The sequence below is a fragment of the Fulmarus glacialis genome, unplaced genomic scaffold (genome assembly GCF_000690835.1).
Source record: "Fulmarus glacialis isolate BGI_N327 unplaced genomic scaffold, ASM69083v1 scaffold13207, whole genome shotgun sequence".
Taxonomy (NCBI): domain Eukaryota; kingdom Metazoa; phylum Chordata; class Aves; order Procellariiformes; family Procellariidae; genus Fulmarus; species Fulmarus glacialis.
In genome coordinates this window covers 10,579-38,118 of record NW_009225239.1, presented here as the reverse complement: position 1 = coordinate 38,118, position 27,540 = coordinate 10,579, and the positions used below count along the sequence as shown (strand labels likewise).

General features: G+C 37.1%; 1 protein-coding gene across 2 annotated transcripts in view; it reads left to right on the top strand.

The window, feature by feature from the left end:
* Nucleotides 1-27,540, top strand: part of ATXN7L1 (ataxin 7-like 1) — a 42,623-nt gene that overhangs the window by 11,221 nt on the left and 3,862 nt on the right. For both annotated transcript variants that reach the window (XM_009582427.1, XM_009582428.1), the window contains 7 exons: nt 5,644-5,927; nt 10,826-10,908; nt 11,761-12,017; nt 14,310-14,502; nt 16,943-17,064; nt 20,239-21,193; nt 25,389-25,463. In XM_009582427.1, the coding sequence (XP_009580722.1) occupies nt 5,644-5,927; nt 10,826-10,908; nt 11,761-12,017; nt 14,310-14,502; nt 16,943-17,064; nt 20,239-21,193; nt 25,389-25,463 (1,969 nt within the window). The remainder of the gene's footprint in view (nt 1-5,643; nt 5,928-10,825; nt 10,909-11,760; nt 12,018-14,309; nt 14,503-16,942; nt 17,065-20,238; nt 21,194-25,388; nt 25,464-27,540) is intronic.

Here is a 27,540-nt window from a genome sequence, read left to right as displayed (position 1 = left end):
CGCCGCCCAGGATGCCCCCCCTCCCTGCTGCCCTGCCGAAAGGATGCCGCTTCGCTTGCTGTGCCCCAGCGCAGCTTCTGAGCACTGCCCCGGAGGATTTTGGTGGTGTGATGCTACAGGATGTTCATTTCCCTCCATCCATGATCCTGAGGCAGTGTAAAATTGGGGTAAAGTGTTAAAGTAAGCTAGCCCTGAGATACCAGCTGAAGCAGGTCTCCTTGACTTCCCTCCACAAGGATTAGCCATTGCCTGCCAGAACTTCTGAAAATGAAGAAAATGAGACGGAAATTATGTGGTCTTCATCAACATGTAGAAAACGGACAGTCTTTCTGTAAACAGAAATAGGATCACAAAGGTATACCTATGGGTAATCATTTAAAATTTATGTCACTTTTCAAAGGATTTTTTAAATCATCTCTTAGTTTTTATTTCTTTGTGTTAGGAAATTACTCATGCTGAGGTTGAGAAAGTGAAGCTAGTCAAGATTTAAGGATATTCCTAATGTAGCATGGAATTGGAAACAAAATTCAGCAGACTTATCTTGGACCACATATTCTAAGCACTGAACCACAAATACTTTGTTACATTGTAGAGGTGATCCCAGCAATGTAGAACAGAACAATTTTAAATGTTTGTGAATGTCTTTTCTCACAAATTTGAAAAGAGTTGAATGAGTGGCTGAGATTTGACAATGAATATAGTTATGAATGACCAAAAAAAAATCCCAGCAAAATTACAAAACAGCAAGGAAAAATAATTTTTAAAAGCCTGAAGAAAGGAAAACAGAGGTAATAAGGAGCTCCGGGTATGAGGAGTGTTCTGACATACTACAATTACTTTTCTTGTTTGGGAATGACAGTGACAAGCAATGGCTTGGAACTAAAAAAAATTGCCACAAGATACTTAGGAGGGAAATTCACTCGGGAAGTTTGTCGCAGGTTCTGCTAAAGGAGTAGTTAGAACAGAAAAGAATATTATACTTCAGTTGGAAGGGACCTACAATGATCATCTAGTCCAACTGCCTGACGAAGAACATGAGAAAACAGAAGGAAATCAGTTATCTTATCTGAAAAAGAGAATGAGCTTTTGAAGCCTGTCATGATCAAGCACTTTGTGTAGCCCTCAGATATTTTTATAGCCTTTTTCTGATTCCCTTCTATTTCATCAACACTGGTATTGAACCACTGGGCAGCAACACTGGAAGCCATGTTCCAATATAACCAGGGACACGTGAAAACTAAATTTGCTCCTTGATCTTATTTGCCATATCCCTTTTTTAATATAAGCATAACGATACAATAAAAGCTCATAGTGCTTATCCATTGTGACCACTAAATATTTTTGTCACTATTTTCCAGTATGTTGTTTCCCCGTATTTCACTGCAGACTGAAGAACTTGTTATTTCATGTGTAACTTTACATTTGCTTGTATTAAAATATCTTTTTGAATTAATGAACTTTACCAAACACTCCATGCTGCTTTTTATAACTGCCTTTGTATCTTCATTATGTAGTTTCCCTCAATCTGATTCCATCAGCAAATGTTATCACCAGTGATCTTATATTTATTTCTAAAGACCAGTGAAGTTTTCGGTCATGTCAGACTTGGTAATGATGGCTAAAAAGTCCCCCTAGCAAGCGCCCTTATTGAATCATAAATCTCTGGAAAGCTAGTTTTTAATTTTTTGTTGTTTAACATTTGCTTTTAAACTGTTCTTATTGTGTTTTATAATGCCTTTCAAAAGTCAGAACATTTTCACAGTTATCTTTGTCAGCTTAACTGGTAACCTCATCAAAAAGTGAAACCAGATTTCTTTGCCAAGATCTGATTTTCAGCAAAACCATGTGAACTAATTGTTTATCAGTTTATTTTTATTAGTTTGTCCATTATTTCTTCCAATATACTCTGGTTTGGGTTTTCAGTGTGGATGCAACAGCAGCACTTAGCTAGCTTCTCTAAGTTGCCAAGTATTCCAAGATTCAATTAGAAATTAATATGCTGAGACACAATGTTTCTCCAACTCTTTTGGAACTCATGGCCACATTACCCCGATTTGCTTATGTAAAAAAAAAAAAAAAAAAAAAATTCATGATTTTTCAGCTGGCGCTTTACACTTACTGAGGGAATCAAAAACCATTTTTATCTGATTGGAGAGCATTATCATGCTTCCTTCTTAGTATAGAAGAAATGCTGAACATTTCTGTCATTTTTGCATCGCTGATGACTATTTTATTGTCCTTTAGGTAGATACAGCTATTATTATTAGAATTTCTTTTGTAAAAAAAAAGCAAACTTGTCTTTACAGATTTTTCTCACCGATCTTTGGCAATTGTCTGTACTCCCATTTTTCTCATTTTTACTGACTGTTGTGTGCACTTCCTCGGTTTTTACTTGTTGCATGTTGTTTTTCTAATTGTCCCTTTCAGCAGTTGTCTTTGATAAATCTCAACAGGCTCTTCATTCAAAAATTCTTTTAAAAATATAGTAAATAAGATTAAGGACCTTATTTTTTATTTTTTCTAACAAATGTTTCAAAGAAATCATCAATTTTCACTCAAAAAACTCAGTTTGGGAAAAGAACTGTCTTTGACCATCAAATATAAATATAAGCATTTGTGATTTATTTACCTTTTTAGCCCTTAGTAATTGACCATGGTCCTGTGCAGCTTCCAATTTGCAGTTTGGTTATTGATTCATCTTTGTGTGTTATGCTAAGATGAAACTAGAGTTTCTTAATGTTGAATGCAGTACCCACTTATATTTAAAAAAAAAAAGATAAGTTATCATCTGTAGCTTCTAAAATCTCAAATAATTTAGGCTGCCAGGAGTCTTATAGATCGTGTGTCTTCAAATACTGGAGTATTTTTCTTTTTTCTTCTACATTGCAATGAAATGAATAATGAAGGTTGACTTTTTGATCTGCAACAAAACTAAGCGAAAATATTCCCTCCCCTGGGCTTTGTTCATTATCACAGTGACCCATGTGTGTGTGCCTTAGGATTTGAGGTTCTGAGCAAAACAGAGAAACATTTTTCACGTTAACCGTATTTTATTACTAGACCAGATAATACACTTGACCCCTTCACTGTGTATCAGTACTTTGAATTAAGACAGATCTTAGAAACTGGGCATGAAGATTTGTTCATATGTTTTTACATAGTTTTTATATAGTAAAACTACTTGATCTAGAGTAAAAAAGTTCTCCTATTTTCAGAAAATGTAATTGCCATCTGTTTAAAAGCAAAAAAAAATTAATTCCTGCCCTGTGATGTTATAATTTGTATCTGTCATTTAACTTATTAAATTCAGGCAGTTTAAAAAAGTAGAGGATCAAATCCTCTCTTTCATAGCTCCATGTTTGCATTGTCATTGAAATACTTAATGCAATTCTGGTTTTGTGAGTAAATTAGATTTTTTCACTTAGTTACTGGCCAGTGCTCTACATTTACTGCAGTCAGATCTGTATTCTGACTAGCTGACTGCTGTACTTATGGTACCGTAGGATATGGAAGTTTCATATAATTTAATTCCGGCTCCAGAATATGTCTTGGTGTCTAAATCTTCTTTTTAGTTTTATGTAAGTATTATTTATATCAAGGTTCATATATTTTCTATGTTAAAATCCCGTTAGAACAAAGATTAACAACTTTAGAGTATATATAGAGTCCGTTCCAGCTACACATGCTGCACTTTCTGCTTATCAGCTATGGAAAAACAGAAGTTTGTAGTTGCCCAGGAAGGTCAAGACTTACATTATTTTGGACCCTGCTTCCGACATTTCCAAAGGATGTCCCATGGAGAATGCCATCTCAAAGTCATCTTTTTCTGCTTTTAGGAACTACACACCTGCTAACCATTCCTTCTGTAGGAAGAGTGCAGCGAAGGTGCCATTTTTCAGACACAAAAGACTGAAATTATGTGAGACTTGTGAATGGGGGGAAGCCCCAAACCATACAGTGATGTATAGACAGGCAAATGTTGCCTCTCTTGGGACACTGACAACAGTGTGGTCTCTGGCAAGAAACTCTGCTTACCTGAACTGCAACATGCCAGCCTACTTGAGAATATATACTGATTGAACAGCAGTTGTGTATTTAACAAATGTCACATGAGAAATGCACTTGTAGAAGCTCTGCACTGCCATGCAAAATTACTGCAGTGATGTGCAAGAAGCAGATTGTTCTTTGAGTACAGTTTGCTAAGGAGTAATTTCGCGCACTCTATAAATATGTTTCATTTTACTTTTAAGCATATACATCAACTTAAACCTTTAAGATAATAATAGATTAAAGAATTCCTGAGTTTTAAGAAATTTCTCCATGTGGGACAGCCTCCTCAACTGTCACCTTTATCCTTTATTAAAATTACAGAGGTTAGTTTAATTCTGTGTAATTGAGAAAGCAAAAGATAGGAATATTGTTAAGGAGACTCTCATGCTTCTAGATGAGGAGTTTGTTTTGCCTTTTAACCATCACCATTGCATTTGTATTTAAGAAAACTTGTGTTTCTTTTGTTTGCTCAGTTTGGAATGATAGTCTGAAAATTGTCAGTTTTGCGTGGTCCGTGTGTGGATTTGCTTACAGGGCAGATAGTCAGCTATTTGGCAAAAGCAACTCTTCAGGCAGTGTATGGAAGAACTGAATAAGTGAGATGTTTTCATTTGCAGCCTCCAATGAAACCTGGGCTTAAAGCTTTGAGAATTTAGTTTTTTTAAATTAATATTTTTTCCCTGGATTTGTTTCAGTAAGGAAGGATATATAATTTATATATTATATATTAATTGGTAGTCATAAGACATCCAATTTTGGAGTTGTTGGGTAGGTAAAAAGCAGCTATTTTTGGGTGTTTCCTCATGCAGATAGGAGACGGAAATGTTAAAATAATGTTGGAGTTGAAAATCACTTGTCTCAATTTTTTTTGCTGCCAAATTGAGACAGTAACATTTGTTAGTGTTGCAAATATGCTGTGGTAGTAGTTAAGTTAGGAGAAGTTAGTTATTGCAAACCTTATTCTGAAAAGGGACAACTAAGCTAATAATTACATTGGGAATTTTTATTTTTAAGTTCATAAGATTTTATAAAAAATACATTTTAGTAATGCTCAATTCATCAAGGATTTTAATACTTTTAAAGGGACTGCTTTTAAGATTTCTATGCTTAAAATCTCTTTCTCCTTGCTTCCAGAACTTGTATGTCATTCACACACATCTGAGCAAATGAGTTATTTTTCTCTTTATTTAAAAATATTAATATTGTTAGCAAACTACTTCGTTAGCATGGTGAGTTTAGTACAGCATACACATATCTGATATGTGCTTGTGTTAAAGGCATGAGACCATAGGGATTTGTATTGCTTAGTACCAAAGACTCATTGTTTATGAATGTTAGGGGATTGGATCTTAAAACAAAATACAAAGGTTCATTGTCATAATTCTCTACGTTGCCAGGCTTTACAAATGTCTGGTTTTGTGAACATTTGATTGAACAAAAATAGTCGATAATGGTACTAAGTATTTCACTTTAGTCTGGTCTGAAGATACTGTGTCGCTTGCATCAAAATTTTTGTACTGTGGAAGGGGATTAAGTAACTGTAAGTCTTTGGTACAGAAAATACAACTTGAAGATTTTTCTTCGGTTTTGCAGCGTTCCTGTTCCAGTAGTCAGTCTAGAGAAAATTCCTAACCTAGTGAAGGCAGATGGTGCCAATGTTAAGATGAATTCTGCAACCACTACCACCATCACCTCCTCCTCAGCCTCTTCATCCACCATACCTGCTCCAACTTTGGTTAAATCTGGTTTGACATCCAAGTCAGTGCCACCGTCACCAGAAAAGATTCTGAACGGCAAAGGAATTATAGCTCCATCAATAGACAAGAAACACCAAAATGGCACTAAAAGCAGTAACAAGCCTTACAAAAGACTTTCAGGTAAGTGATGTCGTAGTTCATCTTTTGAGGTAGTCCATCTTTCTTCATTAATATTTCTATACCTCAGAAATAATATCCTAATAAAATGCTGTAGCCTGGTTTTGGTTTTACTTTTTTACTGTAAGATGCCAGTTTGCATATATGAAAAAGAAAGCTTTCACACTCCTGGCATATTGAAAATATTTTCAAAGTACACATTCTGTTTAGCTTGAAATTAGTGTGTTTAATGCGTTTCTCAACTGGTCAACAGGCCAAATATAAATTTTTAAGGAAGTAAATTAAAAGAGAAAGGCAGAAGGCTTCCTCAAGCCATTATGTAATTTGGGTCTGTTTACAACAAAAGAAAATGTGCCTGGGTTGGGTGACTTTAGTATAGTTATGATGAAGTTGAACAGCTGAGGTTTAAGATACTGGATTATCTACCAAGTCATGATTTTTTAATGAATCTTCTTTCTTGGTTTTAAATACTAGAAAATTCTAAGAAGATACGGGAAATGCTGGGGAAGTCTTCAAAGTCATAATTCCCCTCCACCCCTCTCCGCCTGTGATTCACACATGAGTGAAGATGTTTGTAGTGTGGGGATCTCGATCTTTCTCAGGAAGACAGGACGGTGGAGTTAAGGGAGCACCATTAAATGTGGCGATGCCCTGGATGGCCTTAGGCCAGTATTGAGGATGCAGGTCCTCGTGCAAATCTGCCACCGAAGCACAGCACGCCCTGTTGGGGGAGGGCAGAGGCTCCATTAGAAAGATTGCCATCCATTGGGAGGAAGAATTATTTTCCGTGGAGTTCCCCAGAGGTGACCCATGCCAGCTGTTGGGCAGCAAGTAGAGGATTTGCCCCCTAAAGCTGAAAACATATTTTTGTTCTGAATGAAAGGAAACAAAGTGTTTTGAGGGATTGATTTTTTTTTTGTTTTGTTTTGTTTTGTTTTAAGCAAAAGTAACTGACTCAAGTTTACCACTTCAGAAGCTGTGCAGGGTCTATTCATCAGCTGTGATTTGGGCAGGAACTTCTTGTGTGTACTGAAAGGCTAATTTTGCTAATGGCAGCATGATCCACATTAGATCGTCAGTTTGGCAGAAAGTTAGTTCACATGATTTCTAAATGTGCACTAGTTACGAACCAAGTATAAGTTGTACAAGATAAATGCTTTTATTTCCAGTTAATGAGTGTGCCCTATTTTTTGACTGAATATCAGGTTTATTTTTTTCATTTTCGCAAATTTGGCAGTTAGCCTATGGTACTGCTACCTTGGCTTCATTCCAGACCAGTGCGAGGTGTTTGCTAGGGCTGTGTGTGGTATGGAACAATGCCATTGCCTTAAAGGATTCAGTACACTGATTGCTTTCTTAACTAGTTAAAGGTGGCATATAAGAAAACAGAACCATTGTTCATGATAGCGTTCCACAAAATGAAAAAATATTAAGAGAAAGTAGCAGATTGGGCTTTTAAACCTTACATTTCACTTGCTAAGATCCAATTTGTTATTCTAATAAAAACTATATATTTTGCAGTTAATTTAAAATACTGGTTTCTTTTAACCTATTATTGCCTTTAATGGTTAGATGTATAATTTAGCTAATCAGTTCTGAATTCCTGCTTGGGAAATTGAAACTCATACTTTTTGAGATACTTGTTTTCCTCATGTCACCACGTACCACCCCAGGGCTGTAGTGATACTTGCACCTTTTTTGTACGAGTGCTTGCTAAATGGGTTCATAAAGGAGAATCATTTCTATAGGGCCTTTTTTCAACTTGCTTGCTTTTTCTATGGAGGTGACTCCACCGTTATTCTGTCTCTAAGCTGTCACTCGCAGTGCCTTCTGGGGGACGTTTCACTGGTGGAAATTTCCAAATAGGCTGGAAATCTGCACAGGACTGTTGGAGGTCTGTTTGGCATTAGTTTACTTCTACTGGCTGATAAATCCACAGAATTGATACCTTTTTTTTAAAGCTCCTTTCTCATTATCAGATTTAGAATCCATTCAGTCTTGCTTCTGATGCCTCACGTATTTATGCAGCAACACAATAATTTAGCAGTGATGCGAATAGGTGAAGTCCTGAGGGCACTGTAGATTAATTGCCTGTAGATTGTGTGTCACTATGATGGACTCCTCTCCATTATTATACAGCACTGTGCAAAGGCTGAGAAAAAGATCTTGGAAAGTCAATGAGATTATTATTTTAGATATCCCATAAATTTCATTCATTTCGCATTAAAAGAATGAGATGGTGGCTAGGGGATTTAGGTTTCCCTCAGTCCGCTGCTGTGGAACAGCTGTGGTACAGCTGTTAATTTTTGAAGCTCCTTAATAGGTCTAACTGGTTTACATCTGTTTTCTTTCCTTTTTAGCAACCTTCACTCTCTCTCATTCCATTTCCCTAACTGTGGCTGAAGTTTGGTTTTTTTCTTTGTTGAGAGCTGGTAGTTGTTTGCATGATGAATGAACCTGCCCTCTTTTCAGGAGTGCAATTGTTGGTGAGAGAGAGGAAACAGCTCGTGGAACCACAGAAGACAGTCTGTAGCTGCCCACCACAAGTGGATCAGTGTTCCCTAGTAGCAAACGGCAAAAAAAAATTTTTGCCTAAATCTTCCTTAGTTCTTGTTCTCTTTGGGGTGAAGTTAAAGGCGGCAGATGCCCAATTTACACCAAGAATATTTGTTGTGTTGCAAACAGGAGTTTGAGACGATGCAGTTTTGACCCTTCTTCTTCTTTCGGTGAGGCTGTAACAAATGCTCTTTGTTCACTGGAGAAACAGCTTTCTCAAGCTGTGCCAGTGCACAGGAGTCTAGGGGTTCTCATGCTACACATTTCCTAATACAGAGGTAGTCAGAAGCTGCATTTTGTTATTGGTAAGAAGGTGATAATCTTCATTTAATGTATTGCCCAAACCAGGCATGTCTGTAGCTAGCAATTATATGTCCATGATTTCTTTGGAACAGCCACGCACGCTTCAGCCAGAAGTTTCCTATTTGTTTAGTATTTTCTGTTTCTCAGGGAAAGCATGTTATTTTATTGTTTGGTAGATGGCAAAGGCTTCTACTTTTTCTGACTATAATTCATTCTGTTGATTTTACCTCTAAATGGTTTACTAAAACCTGGCTTTTATAATCAGTCCTGCAAGTCTTTCTTGGTCAGGACACTCTTATTGACAAGTAGCAATCTGGATGGTCCCAAAGGGAGCATTTTTGATTTTTGAAGTATGTTTCCCTGTTAGTCCAAAACAGTCCTTACCTGGTGACTTTCAGAACATGTTCCACAGCCTTATGATTACCCTCAGGATTTTTCATTTGAAGGCATATTTATAAGTCCATATAGTCTATTTAGTTTGTTTTTAATTTGCGTTGAAAATTTTTAGGCGGGTGATTCAGGAAACTGTTATAGGAGTATCATATACTGAAAAAACAGGAGTAATTCACTGCTTTAGTTCATGAACATGCGTTTTCATCCATTAAGTAGAAAAAAATGTTTATTATGTTTAGTCATACACAGCTACTTTTCTGTTTCTGTGTGCTGTAAAGGCCACAGACACTACAACTACTTGTGACAGATTTCAGTCCCTTTGTAGATTTCACCAAAAAAAAACAGTGCCGGCTGTTTTTCCAAGCTCACTTTTTGGTATGTCTCTGCTAATAGGTCGGTGACATAACCATTTGATGTTTGCTTTATCATTAAGTCCATATAGCAGAATACATAAAACTGCTAGTAATTGTGATATCTGGACGACAGTTGTAGTCTAACGTAGGCTACTTGGCCTCACATTTCTTCTTCCAGCTGTTCTACTTGCTGTGATGCTGTCATAACATTGTAACATAGCTGTGAATTGCTGTCTTCATCTTAGCTCTGATTTGTTTGTTTATGAAGAATTTTTAGATCCTCAGATTAAATGTTGTATTTGAGTACAGGATGTTTATTATATCTGAATGTAACACCACTGTATAGTTAAAATAGGCTTTGGTAAATAGTTTATATTCCACTATCAAACAAAAGCAAACCAGTCTGTAAAACATACAATGTCAAGGTGTATAAAGATAATGGTAGATTTTTTTGGTGGCATAAACTAAAAAGTGTATGTCCATAGTTTTGTTACAGCTCTGTAGTGCAAACTCTAAAATTATATTAACATAACCTAAAGGAGGTGATGCTATCTGTGCTATATAAATACTAAAATATTAATGAAAATGAAATATGCAAATACAGCATATTAAATATTAATGCAGTTTTAATGTTCATCATGAGTAGAACTCATGTAAATGCCTTTTTTTTTCATAATCTCTGCAAACTTTAAACTCCGTGCCTCCCTTCACTTAGGGAAATAAGAACTAACATACACGTTATTTTTACACAGATTTTGGGGAGAGATTTAGATAAATTTTGTTTTTAAAATGCCCCTAGTAATCTTGCATTAACTTTTGAGACACCACGGGTTGTTTTTCGGCATTTCCGAGTATGTCAAAGAAATGTTGTTCAAAGCACTTGTGATATTTAGCCTGTTATGTGTCTTAGCCAAACTCAGAAGCTAGATTTGCAAATGTTGTATTTCACGGCCTCAGAGGCAGCCGGCGTTAGAGAAGGAATTGAACTCGCGGGTATTTGACTTGGTCCTGTGTTTGGGCTACTCCGTTGAGCACAGCTCTGTAAGCAAACTTATTTCTATGAAATCTATGATTGAAATCTTGCTCTAAATAGTTTGAAACATGTAAGGACAAAAACAAGCACAGCTGTGAGTGATGCACATCACACTGTTGTGGGGTGCTGGGGTTGGGAACACTGGTTCAGGTTGAGCCTGGTTGAATTAAGTACTATCAGGCAAAAATTATAGCTACTCTGGTTAAAATTTCTGTAATAATCTATTTTTTTCTCCTTTTTCTCCCCACCCCCCCATCAAACAGAAAGAGAATTTGACCCAAATAAACACTGTGGAGTACTGGATCCTGAAACAAAGAAACCTTGCACAAGATCGCTCACCTGCAAGGTATTTTTCTTAGAAGATAAAATATCAGATGCTTTGTTATAGTTTAAATCCTACCACAATAGTTTGAGAGGTCATACCTGCTCCTGTCTTACAGACAATGGGTATGGTATTCAGACGCTGTCTTCAGGTAATTCTTTTGAGTAATTCTGTTTCTTTGAATCAGAGCATCTGCATTATTCCACTGATGTTTCTAAAAAGATTTTTTTTCCCTTGTCATTTTGTTATGCAAAAAGCATTAACGTTTCATGTAGAAGCACAAGTGTTATTTTAAATGCTTCTTTTTTGGTTCATGTGTGCAACAATGTTGAAGTATAGTCAATTTTTAGTAAAAAATTAACATGGTTTCTGTATAATAAATTACTTGGAGGCTGCCCTTGTGATAGTAGTAAGTCTGATGTTAAAAAGTAGCAGCAAGACATTTATAATGAACATTTGTATGTGTATGTGCTGCTTGTCAGTAGAGATGATCAGTTAAATTCGCTTTAAACTGTATGCACATTTTTCAATCCAATGAAATCAACTTTTCATTGTCAGTTAAGAGCTACAATGACGTTACTTCTTAATATTTTAAAATTATTGGAATTATATTTTCTGTTTGGGAAAAGGTAAGTCAATAGACTCTGTTATATGAAAATTTTGCAAATAGTAATTTTAGCCTTGATGTTGGCATTTCTTAAGAATGACTTCATAAATTATCAAAGATTATGTGGAATAACAGCTTTATTTCCATAACTGTGGCTAAAGTTGTTTGAAGTAGATTTTATCTTTTAGAGTTGTGGTGTATCGGAAGTATAGAGGACTCTCAAACAATGTCATGCACACACAAATGCTTTTTAACCACCCTATTTTTAGACTCATTCACTTAATCATCGACGAGCAGTTCCAGGCCGTAAAAAACAGTTTGACATCCTTCTAGCTGAACACAAAGCTCGATCCAGGGAAAAAGAAGTTGCAAAAGACAAAGAGCATCCACCATCTGCAAGGGAAAGCCATCAGAGCCAGCCCACACCAGCACAAGACTCTCTGTCAGGATCTTCAGTGAACTCTGGGCAAGAATCTAAAGTAACATCTCCTGCAAAATCTAGACCACCAAATTCTGTACTTCCAAGGTAAGCAATTCTCCAGTGTGGAATGTTGCATTCTGAAGGTGCTGTAAGAAATGTCATAGTCTTTCACACAGCTTATTGTATAAGCATTTGGTATTTCTTTAGGCTATTGCATGATAAAACATACTAATATAAGAGTTTATCTTAGCAGAAGAAGATAGACTACGTTTATATTAACCTAAATCTGTCCATGGTAGCCTGTGATCTGATTGGGAATGGGTTGACGAGTCGTGTCCACCCTCTGATCGGAATCTCAGACTAACTGCATTTTTTTGCTAAAATGGTCAGTAATAATTAGGAAAGTTTACATTTGAGTCATTCTGACACTTTTAGGAATAAAAGTCCATTTACATGAATCAGGGTAGGTAGCGGTGGTGAAATTCTGTATATTTATATAGAATTTTTCTCTGCAAATACTTCACCAATTACATTAATGGAATGTCTTGTAAAAAAAGGTGTAATTTAGTGTAAGTGACAATGTAAGCAGCTAGTTCTTAAAACTATTACTGTCTATAGCGTGTCTTTCCTCTTTCTGAAGATTTTTCTTGTAAAGGACAAAAACAGTCTTCAGACAGACAATGTAAACTTCTAAAGACATCCCTTTAGAAAAACTAGTATGAAGTATTGGATCTACTGAATTCTACTTATCCTCTGGTAAACTTCCCATATGTTTTGTTTCATTGGCTGGGGTTTATTTTTTTGTACTAGTTTTGGGTGGAGTAGATAGAGCTAAACTAGTTGGTTTTGTTCATATTTATTTTGTTTCATATTTCTGTTCTTTGCAGAAGCCTTGGTCAGGATTGAGTGCCCATTTTGGGGCTTTTGTACTAAGATAGACCCTATTTCAGAGAGATATTTGTTGTATTTGCTGTCTGAAGTCTTACAGAGACAGCCAATGTTTTCTGTGTGTTCATCAAGCTGTAATGAAATTTTATTCATACAATGGCAGAGGTGGATCTTACAGGGTTTGAGTGAAAGGACAATGAAAGAAACCCATAAATAAATAAAGTGGTGAGAATTCTGCATAATTCTTGTAAAAGGAGTGACCTTACACAGTCCTTACACAGAGAGGAGCACAGAGGGACAGGCAGATGTTTTTAGTAGGTGTAACAGTCAAAGAAACAAAACTGGAATGCGATTCAGGGAGAGTCAACTGAAGAAATTGCAAAGGTAGTGGTATGTGAGGAGGAGGATTTTAGCAGTCATACACTATGTTTATACAATCTACAATTCTGTTGCTGCTGCAGTGCCTCTGTTCTGTCATCCTGTCTGGTTTTGCAAGTAGCTGTGCCAGAGGAAAGCCTTGCTACCGCTCTGCTGGGAGCCAGCAAGCCTGCAGCTCTGCTGCTGGAAGAGATTATGTGAGTGCTCCCTGCTCTGCTGAGGCAAAGCTTGCTGATTTCACTGAAGGTGACTTGTCTTGACCTGGCCGACTTTTCCTGAAGACTAAGGAGCACTCACACAATCTATCCCTTGCAACAGCAATCTGCAGCAGTTATTTCTAGCTGATGGACGTTGTTGAGCAATCCCTGCTCAGTTCAGAAGAGGGCACCTGTCTACAGTCTTAGTGACTGCTGTGTCATCATAGCATAAATTCATGAGATTGAAGAAGATCTTCATTTTGTTCAATGCGGACATCTCCCACCTCAGAGGTCCACATACATACTTGGTTGTACAGACTGTAATTGAGAATCCTTTTCACCCCCACTTCTAATCTCATTTGTTTCCAAGCTACTTTTGAAAGGCAAGGCACCATCATACCCTGTGGTGCAAAGGCATTCCTACTTTGTTTTACTGGATTTTAGATGAAGGTAAAGAAAACCTACATGCTGTAAGAGGTCCTCCCAGTTACTTCACTTACTAATCTAGCTATAGAGGGTGTCAGCTAAACGCTCTTATTATATTTAGTACACTAATTTCAGTAGTATTTTGCTATGAAGTAAAATTTCATAACTGGACCCTTAGAATCAACCAAGTAGCAGAGTAGTGGTGCTATGTAGGAAGATTATACAAGTCTGGTTTTTGTTTGCATTTTTTATATACTTTGCCTCTCTCAAGATCTTAAACTCATGGCAAATTTAAAATCTCAGGAAATACAAAGGTGCTTCTGCTAACATTAAACCTGATGTTAACCCATGATATATTTCTGACACGACCAAATGTCAGCTGTTCTGTATCTTACTATCCTTCTTTATATGATCATTTCTGGTATAATTTGCTTTGACACTTGACTCCGGCAGGTAGGTTTGCAGAGCTTTTGAACACTCATGATTTATATGTATATTCTCTTTCTAGACCATCATCTGCAAATAGCATAAACAGCAACAGTTCTTCAAACCACAGTGGGTACGTACCAGAACTGCCACTGCCTTCCATTGGAGGCGATTTAACGAGCAGATTGTCCAGTGATGAAGGAGAAGCGGATGGAGCTGAAGATTCTGAGAAATTAGACTGTCATTTTTCTGGACACCATCCCAGACCTCTTGGGGTATGTGTCTGTCTCTGGCATGCCTTGCCATTATTCTTATGTAATTAGAGAGGGGAGAAAAAAGAAGTAATTTAGTAAAAATGTAAGGAATGAGGACCTTACATTCTGAAAACTGTATTCTAAAGAGAACAAATACATTCGTCAGAAAATGGTACAGATGGGGTAAGGTAGGAGGAGAAGACTGGTCAATGCATGTGACAAATGCTGCTAGGTTGCAGGACAGGATGAGCAGCAGAAAATCAGAAGTTCTAGTTTTAGATTTTCCTCTCAGCAGACTGCGACTTGGGTGTAATTCTGCTAAACTGAGAAAAGTTGCATTGTTATAAACGTGATATGAACAGGTAATCTCTTTGTTGTCATAGTTCTTATGAAACTGTACCTTGCAATTGGTTATAGTTCCAAAAATCATGCGGCAGCAAAGGGCTATTACAGTGCTTCATTGATTTTTGTAGTCTGGTTTGAAGCAGTAATGAAATATAATTTATGTGAGTGTATGTGGACTTAGAAGCTATTGCTTCATTCATCTAAAAATGGAAAGTCTAGAGCACGGCATAGCCCATCTGCTCTGGTGGTGGCTTAAGTATGTGCTTCTCTGGCAGCTGTTTTTCTCCCGTGTTAGTGAGAAATTTCATTGTAAGTAGTAAGAGCTGCCTTGTTGTTCTGCAGTGTGAATTTGTTTACACTGTACTAAACCAAGAAGCAATGGGAGAACTCTTGAACTTCTAAGCAGTTGGTTCTCATCAAAATTGAGCCAAGGAATAAAATTGATGAAGACTTCACTTATGTGTTTTCCATATGATATGCAGAATGAAATGAACACTGTGATAACTGTAGCATTGTCTTTATTCCCCAGAGCAAAGGAGAACTTGTTACTGTCAGACACTAGGAAGAAGTATGAGCTGAACATAAAATGACTGTCAGATGAAATTCTGTATTTGGTTCTTACACAGAAATAAGAATTATTATAGTCCATATAATACTATAATATGCAGTAACCTCCTGCTTCCTTGGTACTCTTGTATTCTACTTCATTTTTGCTGGCTGCTGCTTTATGAATTAAAAACTAAAGGCTCACTGCATGTGTGTCCACACAATTTAAAAAATAATCTAGCTGCAGCCAGTTCTTGTACAGTCATCATCAGTGAAGCATGGCTGTCAATAGCCATTTTGGTTTAGGATCCTAGTTCTGTTTCAAGGCAAATCCCACTGACTTATCTGTTCTTTGAAATCTTAGCATCTCTCAACTGAAGCAGTTACTGATAGTGCAGCTGTTCTTAGTCCATATTAACGTGAAGTCAGAAAAGATGGTGTAAATCGCTTTCAGCATGGTTCACGCTAACTTGCTAGATTTCATATTGTGGTGGGCTGTTTTCCTTGCATAGTCCCTCTCCCAGCTAGGTGGTAGTAATGGACAGGGAAAAGGCAGTAGCTTCTTAAACTACCTCTTAGTGGTAACTGATCTGTATCACTGGGAGGTGTGGCTAGTTTATCAACCCAGGTGGTGGTTTTAATTAACCTGTTTAGCCTTGTCATGAAGCAGACACCATGTTACAGTCACCACTCACTGTCCATTAAGCTGAAAAGTACTTCAAATGGCTGCTTTTCTACTGCATCAGTAGGTTCTGCTCTCAGCCAGAATTTGTGTCACTTGGTCCCTGCATGATGGAGAGTTGTCTTGTTTTCTGAAGATGATTTATAACGGGTTTCTCTCCCACAAGTAGGTGTTGCGGCAGTTCTCTATGTAATGTGAGATCAGTAAGACTAAACTGAAGCAAGGGTAGATTCCTGATCATATCATTTCAGTGTAGTCAGGACTTTTCAGGAAGTTTTCCAGAGGAAGCGGTGCAAATACTCCTGAGCTCTGCAGAATTCTCAAAATATTAACTGCTCCTCCAGATGATTTTCATACACTGTGAAGAGTGTATCCGATGCTCTGTTGTAGCGCAGGTGCCATGGATGATAATTTATTTTTTTACTGAAATGTCGATGGTTTGTTTTTTTATTAAATAGATGCTAAAGATGCTCCCGTTGCACCTTTTTCCTCTTCAGTTATATTTTTATTCCTGTTACACAATTACTAGATTTAATGTGCACAGAATGGTGTAACTGTCATTCTGAGGCAGTAAGAGTATTATTAGCCAGAATTGCTTCCTTAACAGTACCTCAGCTTTTATATTCTTTCGCTGTCACACGTAGGTACCTGATAGTAAACTGACTCATTAGTGAAGTATGAAGCTTTACACTAAGCTGAAACGTTATGCACATATTTCATATATCATGCAAAAAGTATTTATGCTGCAGATAGTGAAAAACACCTTTTTAAAGGTGTTTTATATGCATGATACAAATTACAAAGGTGTTCCTTGATCTATAAATGATAATTATTTTACAATGTAGAAATATTTTTTTATAAACAATGTTGAAATACCTTGTCTTTCAGTTTTGTTCATATGGCAGTCGCTTAATGGGAAGAGGGTACTATGTCTTTGACAGAAGATGGGACCATTTTCGATTCGCACTAAACTCCATGGTAGAAAAACACTTGAACTCACAGATGTGGAAGTAAGTGGGATTTTTACACTTGGTGGGTAGTTTAACATTTTTAATTCTGTAAAACTTCTAAATTAAACACTCCATGGGAAGCGTTTGTAAAATTACCTCTGTATTAAGGCAAAGCAGTAATATGAGTACAAATTTTCCCTCCTCTGTTAAGGAATATGCAGCACAACAGAACAATCTCCTATTCTGATGTAAATTTCTGCCAGATTTAGGACTTTTTTTAGTCCCTCTGAATCTGGGGAGGAATAATTCAGTAGTTCTGTTAACATTACTTAAAAGCATTAAAGCTCAGTGTTTTCTGGGTTTGGAGATATGTTTTGATATCATATCATTTTATAACAATAGGTTAGATTTTGCCTAGATTTTTATACCTGTATCATGCAGCCATACCACCCATTCAGACTTTGCTCTGTAAGACTCATGTTACAAGATAAGGAACTCAGTACACATTTGCCTGTGCATAAGATGGAATATGATCGTTTTTCAGTCCATAGTGCCCTTACTGGCTTTGGGGTCTTAAAATTCTGGTTATTACTCACTATTGAAGCACCTCTATATCACATATGCAGGTTCCAAGCACTATAGGCTTTGGCTACACAGATACTATATTAAAATAGATACTATATTAAAATAGACTGCACTTCTAAAAAAGATGCTAATTCTTTTAAAAAAAAAATTTGAAAACCTCATGGCATCTGCAGATAGGATTGATTTTTGGGGGTATTCTGCTACAGAATATGCATTCTTCTTCCAATGTAATGACACTAAAGTGCAGTGTTTCATGTCACTGTTTATTATCAGGACTGTGTTATATTCATTGGATGCCAGCCATTAGATAAACAAGGTTTGATTTTTATTTAAATATATTTTTGAAACACTAAAGCTTGGCTTGTCTGACTAACCTGGTAACTTGATGGTAACAGTGCTACTGTGCTGGGAGACATAGTTTGGAAATGGTTGGGTTTGCTGTAAAAGGGCCAGTTTCATGTCTGTTTAGAGACAGATCTGCAAAGGGTTCCTCTCTTCTACTATGTAAATTTGGCTGTTAACTAGTGTCTGTCGCCTTCCACAAATAAAACTAATTTGGTTTCCTTAAATAGGAAGACTAAAACTTGCTATTTATTGGCTTTGTTTGTCAGGAGAAAAGATACTCTGGCATCTGAGAAAGTGTGTCACTACCACTACTATTATGAAAAACAAAAATAACCTCTATAGTAGTTATATGATACAAGAAATAAACAGGCCTCATCCTGCTCCCACTACATCCAATTGTAAATGTTTTCCCAAATTCTAGCTGTTTATGTAATCTCTAATATTTTAATGAATTCCATCCGTACTTACTTGTCTGTATAACACAGGAAGCTCACAGTGCTTAACCCCTATTGTATTCTTCTGTTGTCCTCAACCCTCCTCTGGACTGATCTTTTCCTGTCTTCCCCAAGCAGGCGTATGCGTAAAGCTGTTACTTTATAACTAGTGCTAGTGCAGCTCTGTAGCTGTGGCTCATCCAGCTGAGACAAAGGGTAAAGGGATGAAAGGCCATATTTTGAGAATGATAGTAACATTTACAAAGTATTTTTATCCCTAGTTCTCGAAGTACTTTACAAAGGTGGGTAAGAATCATTGGGCCTTCTTTAAAAATAAACCGAGGAACGGATCTGATAAGCAGCTTTGTTCGTGTAGCAAGTCACAGGCAGTAGGACTTTCTCATTTCTGGCTGCATGGACTGTATGTAATCCCTTATGTAATTGTGCCATAAAGAGTGTTTTGTCTGACAGTCTCCATAGGAAGAATACCAGGAGAGAACACTTGTAATTAGGATTTGATTTATGATAAAATAGCACACCCAGTGCTGCTCTTTTATCATACTTCTTTGAGGGCAAGAGTAAGCCTTTAAAAACTGAAAAGGTGTCAGTAGTGAGGATAACAAGGGCAGAGTTATGGTGATGTACAGCTTCTTAACAAAGGGAAATGGGATTAAACTGTGAATTAAATTTTAGTCTAAATAATGAGAAAAGCTCACATAATAATTTTCCAAGAGTCATTATGGAAGTCTGGTTCTTTGTTAACACTGGACTAGATAAAATAATAGAAGATGGTGGCTGAATAGAAAGGAAGTTGGATACATTCTACTAATTTCACAGGTAATATTATTAAATTTTATTCTCAGAATAGTATTCAACTAGTTATCAAGCTTATCAAGCATTGTTTAATACTCTATCAATTTTTCAATATCAGTGAAATTAATCAATAACTTACCTAGTTAATCCTGTCTAACCAGCTCTCAAATGAGCTGTTGGGAATAGCAATAGCTGTTGGGAAAGGGATGAGCTTTCCTCCTTCCCCCTTTAAGCTCAGTGATTTAAGTGCTTCACAAACCCCCAAACTGGTTCATTTACTACCCTCATCAAATCTAACTTGTGAGTTTAGGTTGATACTGAAACTGTTCCACAACTTGAACTTTCAAGCAAAACATACACAATGAATGAAACATAGTGACTAGAATGTTTGTAGATCCCACCATCAGGCATTTTATTTGCATTTTTTAATTGTTTGGTAAAATAGGAGAGGAAAAAAGGAAATAAAATTTGTAGTGAAGTGATTAAATTGTAACACTATGCACTCAATTGCTACATGGGGCACTTGTGCTGAAGTGGAGCTCAGTTCTGGTTTAACTGAGTTACACAGTTTAGCGCTCATGTGCCATGACAGAATTTTATAGGGAAAATTATGCTGCATAGTTCTTTTCCTAATCATCTTCTGTTAGGTCTTCGCTGCCTTCACAGATTTAATGTGTCTCATTTCAAAATTAATTTTTAGGAAAATATACTTCATGATCCAGCTTTCCCGAATCCTTAACAGTATTAAAACACACATGTTTTGGGTTTCATTGTTTGTATTAAATCCCAAAGAACCTCATAATGGAACTGCAAGTTTAAAAAGAGGGAAAAAAATCAGAAGTAAAAGCATTTTTAAGTTGTTGTAGAATGCAGAGCTGATTTTGAATTGTGAATATTAAAATATATGTGATTGATAGAATAGTAACCAAAATTAAAATGAACTAGGTCTGCCTTTTTTAATAAGTTGGTCCTTCCCAGAAATCATTTCCTATCTGCATTGTTCGGATGGAATTTTTTAAATACCTAAAACTAACTTCCCCCCCCCTTCTCTATTTAGGAAAATTCCTCCTGCGGCAGATAGTCCCATGCCTTCCCCAGCAGCACATGTCTCCACTCCTTTTCCAGCATCAGTCTTGCAACCTTTCAGCAACCCCAGTGCGGTGTATATTCCTTCAACACCTATCAGTTCAAGAATCACTTCTTCTTCTTACATAATGACATCGGCCATGTTATCAAATGCAGCCTTTGTGACAACGTCAGATACAAATTCCATTATGTCACACACTACAGCTTTTCCTCATGTGGCTGCAAGCCTAAGTATCATGGACTCAACTTTTAAGGCGCCATCAGCTGTGTCACCAGTGCCAGCAGTCATCCCTTCCCCATCCCACAAGCCATCCAAAACAAAAACCAGCAAATCCTCAAAAGTGAAAGACCTGTCATCTCGGAGTGATGAGTCTTCAAGTAACAAAAAGAAAAAGCCGCAGTCGTCGTCGTCGTCATCATCATCGTCATCGTTATCTTTGCAGACATCTTCCTCATCTTCATTTTCAGGGTCCCACAAAAAGAACTGTGTCCTGAACCCCAGTTCAACTTTGAACTCCTATCAGGCTACATCTTCCTATAACAGTATGTCTGTGCACAATACAAATAATGGAACAAGCCCACTCAGTGCCAAATCGGAGCCCTCAGGACGGACTTCATTATCAAGTAGTTCAACAGACTCAGTGAAACATATGAGCATGGTAGTAAGCAGTATTGACTCTTCTAACCTGTCTGTATCTTCTCTTGTGCACCACTCAGGGGACCACTCCCTGGGAGCACATAATGCAGTGTCTTCTCTACCCCTTTCGTTCGACAAATCAGAAGGAAAAAAACGTAAAAACTCTAGTTCTAGTAGCAAAGCCTGTAAAATCACTAAAATGCCTGGTATGAATAGTGTTCATAGAAAGAGCACTGCCAACCTTATTTCTGCGGTGCCAGATCCTACAAGCAGCTCCATCTCTCGGCAGGTAAGGGACTCTTCCGGTTATTTTTTTGCAGGTCATGTTTGACTTACTTGAAATATTTCATGTGTTATGAAAAGAAAATACTAAGTTTGCTTCAGATTGTTTTTCATCACACAACTTACTTTCTAGGTTAATACAGAAACATAGTTGCATTTGTTTTGTACCAGTCATAGAAAGATGCTTTGAGAGTTAAAAATACATATATACTTCTTAAAAATATTTTATGATTTTTTAATGCAATTAATAAAGTAGCCATTTGTATCTTTGAAAGTAAAATTTAATGTCAGAATGGATAAATAATTTTTAGAAATTAATTTGGGATTTTAATTCTCATCTCTGAAATAAATTGTGTCATTAGAACAGGAAGATAAGAGTCAGCATTTCTGTTTGTTTCTTTTCCCAAACTTGTTGATTCATCTTTTAATGTTATGCAAGTCTCCTCATTTCTCTTCTGTAAAATGCTTGCATCTATCTTTCCCTGTGGGGAGAGCCTGAGAGGCCTGACCTCAGATGCTGTTTCCTGTTTGAAACTGGAAAAATTAAGAAGTTAAGATCTTAACCAGATGACCTTTAGTGGACATTTGGTTATCTTTTTTAGTGTGCATGTGTTCAGAATATTGAAGTCAGTGCAACAGATAAGGTTACACACTCTTACTTCCTCGTCACTAGCAATACAGCTTTGACTTCTCTTTCAGTGACGCTATGTAAGGACGAAAGTATATGTAAAGTAAAATGTGGTGGAAGAACTGCCAATACAATCATTATAATGATCTACTGTTTCGTTCTGCTACTGTGTCCAGTGCTGTGCAGTGCACCGAAAACAAAGCTTGGCCCTGGCCCCTGGAAGACAAAACCATAGAAAGTAGAGTACCTCAGAAAATCTAGAGAAGGTAGCTTAGGAGATTTTTTTTTTTGTTTCTGAACTGCTGTGAAACTCTCGTTTCCTAACGATATTGCACATAAAATGGAATTTGGAAATGAAGAGGGTAGGATTTCAGGCAAGGCAATCCATAGGTAATGGCAGACAGAAATGGGAGTGGAAGAAGGGAATAAACATATTCTAAAATTGTTATAGCAGACAGAATTAAGGTCTCAAAGAATAGCTTAGCAAGTATATTTTCTCTTTCCTACTTCTAGCAGAGGTGCAACTGAGATTACTTGTTTGGCTTTTAAAAATGGGTAGTGGCATTGTCTTTCTATTTTAAGCCTTTTAAATGTGTTCTGCAATCAGAACTAATCTTTAAGTCACTGATGTCAGCGGAGGATGCTGTAAATTCTTCATTCTGTCACACACCTGATTTTTGAAATATGTTTGTCCCCAAAAAGATTAAATTGCCCTGAGATGTACTATCTCACGTGGGAAGAAAAAGTAAGTACAAATTGTTATTTTGGTACAAACGTTGGTAGTAGGAAATGGATTGTATCCTCTTTTCACAGTACGTAGGTTGTATCTGTAGCTAGTACAGTCTGAGGGAGTCTTATAGATATACGCAGGAGGTTCTGAGTTCAAATTCTGACTCCCCTAGTGATTAAATCCTGTTCCAGTTTGTGATGTATTTCAGCATGTTGCACAATAATGGCAGTAAATAAACCATAAAGAATCAAATTAGAGGTCTTTTCTGAATATTTGTAAATGTGTGAGTAATACTAGTAATTTTTCCTTAAGTAAACGGTTAAATATACATAATGAGTGTAATGATACACAGATTTTTAAACATAATGTTTTTATATGCATGTAGAGGTGCATACACATATATATGTATACATGCATATATGTGTGTGTATATTTGTAAAAGTTGGTCACACTTTCCTTTTATACTGGTGGTCTTTGGAGCTACACTAGTAATCAAAAACAGGAGGTAAAGTGGAGTTGATTGTATTTCAGATGTCTGGCTGGCAGCTAATTGTCTTTGTGACAATGATATTGAAGTGTGTGCGATAACAAAATAGACACTTCCTACTGTTTATTTGTGCTATAAATAAATGAAATTTGTACCCACTTAGGCATATGGGTCAAGTAATATTATGTACTCTACATGTGAATATTAAAACTCTGGAGAATACAACACTTGAAATCACTTTTAAGCTCTGCTGTTTTGACTTGATGTGTTCTAGAAATGCAATCACAGTAAAAATACCACAAAAAAAAATCAGTATTACTTAAAATCTTGCTCTTGTTCCCTGATGTAATTGGGCAAATTAAATTAAGAGAAAAAGAACACAGAAAAAAGCTCAAGTGACTGGTGATAGGCTCAGGTTTTTTTTTTTTTGTAATTTAATTCAAGTCTGGCCTGGGTGGATAGCAACTGAAAGTGTTAAACATTGGATTTTGAAGTATACTTTATTTTTAAAAGAAAAAAAGGTATACTTAAGTCCTGGCCTCACCCTAATCCTTTTGAAATGGTGTTCCCATCATTAAAGACCCAAAACAACTGGGAATCGTTCTTTCTTATTTTCACTGAGTGCTGTAACTGTTCGGTCTGTCTGAGTGACCCTTCTGTCCTGAGGCGCTGCCCTTCCAGCTCTGAATGAAGACAGGATGGTAAAGCAGCCCGAAGCCGACCACAGTGCTGCAAGCTGTGTTGCTCCTTGCTTGTCTCACGTAGAGAGCCAGGCTGTTAGTCATAGGAGCACTGAATGAATGAAGCCTGAGGAGATATAATATTCCCTCTCACAATTCTGGGACCTCAGCAAGTCGATTTCTTAGTGGCTATTTTTCCATTTAAATGATGGACATGTGTTTTATCATGAAAAGTTTTTATGAATATTATGATGGTGGTTGTAGAGAAGAAGGGTTTGTCACGATGTTCTGAATGGATAGAAAAGATTTTGCAAGGTTGTATATCTTTAGTCAAGATTTGTATATTAAAGAAAAGCTTGATATGGCACATTAGTACCTAGAGAACAGCTGTGGCATGCAAAGCAACAAGCTGAAGGGAAGGGGATAGGCAGAGGCCTACCCTTTTCATCTTTGTGCACCACGGGAGCTGCCTTCAGAATTGGCTGTAAATAAAAACTTTAAACATTTCTTCTGGATAGAATGTGAATAGAGAACGCTGGTTTAAACAGTCACTGTGAGAAAGGGCAGATATGGAGAGGGAGACAAAGGCTACCTTACACTGTATACGTGAAAGGGCAAAATAACAAATGATGTTGCAGAAGGGAAGGAGAAAACTATGATGTTGGTGAAAACACTGCCAGCCAATATCACAGTCCCATCTATTCAGTAAGAGACTTGCAACTGCAGTTCTCACTGTTTAGAAGACAGGTCCTTGCTACCTCTCCATCAAATGATTAAAGTTGATGTGACTTGAAGTCCATTGACCTTGTGAATAACTATTCAAAATCCAGTCATCTGCCATTTGCAGGCAGGTGTCCATGGTTAATTTTTATCAGCCTTGTAACCCCTGAGGAACTGCTCCTCTGACTCAACACCTGTCTCCCCTTTTGTATTGCAACAGGAATACCTACACTATGTTTATGGGTCGTTGTAGAAAAACCTAAGACAGACTGCTTTCGCAGAGTGCTGTAAACTCTCAAGCATTGAAATAGCAGATTGAATATTGCAATATTTTAACTAAGTACTTTTAAAATATATGCATGTGTACTATCGATTCACGCTTATTCCCAAAGACATTCTCAGATGCAGTAAATTGATACAATTGCAAATTTAAACCTCTGGAGTTTGATTCTTCTGGTTAATATTTGCTTTACTGAGCAATAATAAATGAAGACTCTATATGGAAGAAAATGGAATAACTTATGGTGATTGGCCACTTGCTTTAAACTCCCCAGGAGTGGGAAGGGCCACTGGGGAGGAGTCTGACCTTGAGCACTCTGTGCTCTCTCAGTGACTCCAGTAACTAGAGAAACTAGTATTTCAGTCTAGAGAAGTGGGGTTTTACAATCTATATTCCCCCGGTAACTGTTTCTTGTGTTGTTTTCTGACCTGCATTAGTATTTATGTGCCTTTTAAGAGTTTATTTAAAGTATACAGGCTCTGAGAGAGAATTATGATTCTGCTCTGAGAGATAATTATAATTATCTGAAGAAGTGTATCTTTTCCAATAGCAAAATACCTGTGTTCCAAATGCAAAGCAATTAGTGCCACTTTACACAGGAAAAGGAAGGCCATTACCAGCATCTGCATTCAACTGACAAATATGCCTCTCACTACTACTCAATTAATGTCTTTCAGATTGGAAAAAATAGCAGTGTAGCTTTGTCACAATCCAGTCCTTCGAGTACATCAAACCCCGTACACAACAGACAAGTAAGTTGCTTTAAAAAAAAAGTGTACTTAAATAGTCTGTAAGCAGTTTTAAAATATTTTATGCTGTATAACCTTAAAATACAATTTCCTTATGAATACAATTCTCTATAGAAGCTGTCTTTTGGTGAACTAATACTAGATTTCTCCTCTCACTTAGTTTTTTTTTCCAGCTATTTCCCCCTCTGAGATTTATGAATAAAGTTTTTTGATTGTTTTTCACCACCTGTAATACGCCTCAGGTTGGTTTATGTGCTGCTCACTGGCTGTTGCTTTGGTGATACAAACTCAGCAGCAGCGGAAACTGTCTGCGCAGGATCCAGCTAAGCTAACGTGGTTTTTCTATCCAACTTCCCCTGCTGAGCGAGATGGCACGGCACAGTCCCCAAACTGGCATAGAAGGGACAGCATTTAAAAATAGGCCAGAAGTGAAAGCAGCAAAGGGAGGACAGAAATAGGACAGAGAAGACAGGACACTCGACTATTCAGAGAAACTAATCTGAAAGCATAACTAAGCTCAGCATAATCTGAATTCTTCTTAGACTGTGAGACATCCTTAGCACTCCCACCATACCTGTTTATCACACAGACTACTAGTCAGGTAATTATATTAAATTCTGTAACTTAGCTTTTTTGTGAGGTCACGTGCTTGACCTGTGATCCAGCCCTCATCTGTCTTGAGGACTGATAGACTAGTTTATTTTTTTAATATGGCCCCTACTGTTTGACTCTCCAAGTTGAGTAATTTATCAGGAATTCGTTATCAAGATCCTTGGTATGAAAAGGTTTCCCACGTCAGCAAGGTGTAGTCACAAGTAAACAAAAATTCCAGGGGATTTTTATGTACAAGCAGTCAGTATTTTAGAATTCTGTTACATATTCTGGCTAAATTATACAGGAGTAGTTATTTCAAATGGCTGTGCTGCTTAGTTTCTGCTGTGTAGACACAGCAAAAGAATAGTAATGATTGTAGTAATGATAACCTACAACTGTATCCCCATTAAAAATACCCTGAATCACTCGCATCTTGAGATGAACTGCCAAACAGTAAATTTATTTTTTTTTCCTCTTGGTGCTGAATGCAAAGCAGTATACATATGGAAGAACTACTCTGAAGGGAAAAAAGTGGAAAGTTTCTTCATACTTCTAAGGACTGGCATTATGCTGTGTGAGACACTGTCATCCAACTGCCAGTAACAAACGTGGGATAAAGCTGTTCCGAAGTGCAAAACCTCCTGCTCCTGTGTTAGTATAAAATACACACTACCTGACGAGCAGAGCTTGTTGGGATCTGTTGCCTAGATCCCATGGGGAAAACCTAAGAGTACAAAACATTAATTTTGTGGCAGCCTTATGTAAACAGAGGCTATTGCTGAGCTTTTCAGCTGCCTGTTTCCATAACTATCAACAATAGAAGTGCTTGCTTGTTTTAAGCCCCACAAACTATTGTTAAAAATATGTTTCTGTCGGTTTGGTAGTTGAATGTGGAGCTCAGAATACAAATACAAAAGAAAATCAAGATGTATTAAGTTTCGTTAAACTTTTTTTTTTTAAAACTCTAATACAGGATTTTAGTGTTTGGAACCATGAATAATGATTACCTATCTAATGAATGCTTGTCACTGTCAAAATAAATCTGAGCTGCTTTGTTGACAGCTTTCATCTCCAATCTAGCAACTGAACGGTCTCTAAGTAAAATTTTAGTCTTAAACTGCGCTATAATATTTTTTTATGAAGGTGTTATTAATTAGGTCACAATAAGTGGATCTGCAAGTATCTGCTGTGGCAGTAAAGAGCTCTCATTTTTAATGTTAGTGGTGTTATAACCATGATAACCAGGGAGCCCAAGTGAAACAGGGTCTGTAGGCTGAGACAATCTCTGCTATACACTGGGGTTTACAGTTGGAAAAAACAGGCAAGTTTTCACGAATACAAGTCAGAACAACAGACTTTCAACAATGCAGTTTGAAGTAGAATTGCAGCCGTCAAGCTAAATGTGAGTATAGAGCAGTGTCTCTGGACTTCTTCCACTGTGTTCCCTGGTCAGGCAACCTGTCGGGGTTGTCTGCTGGTGCAGAGG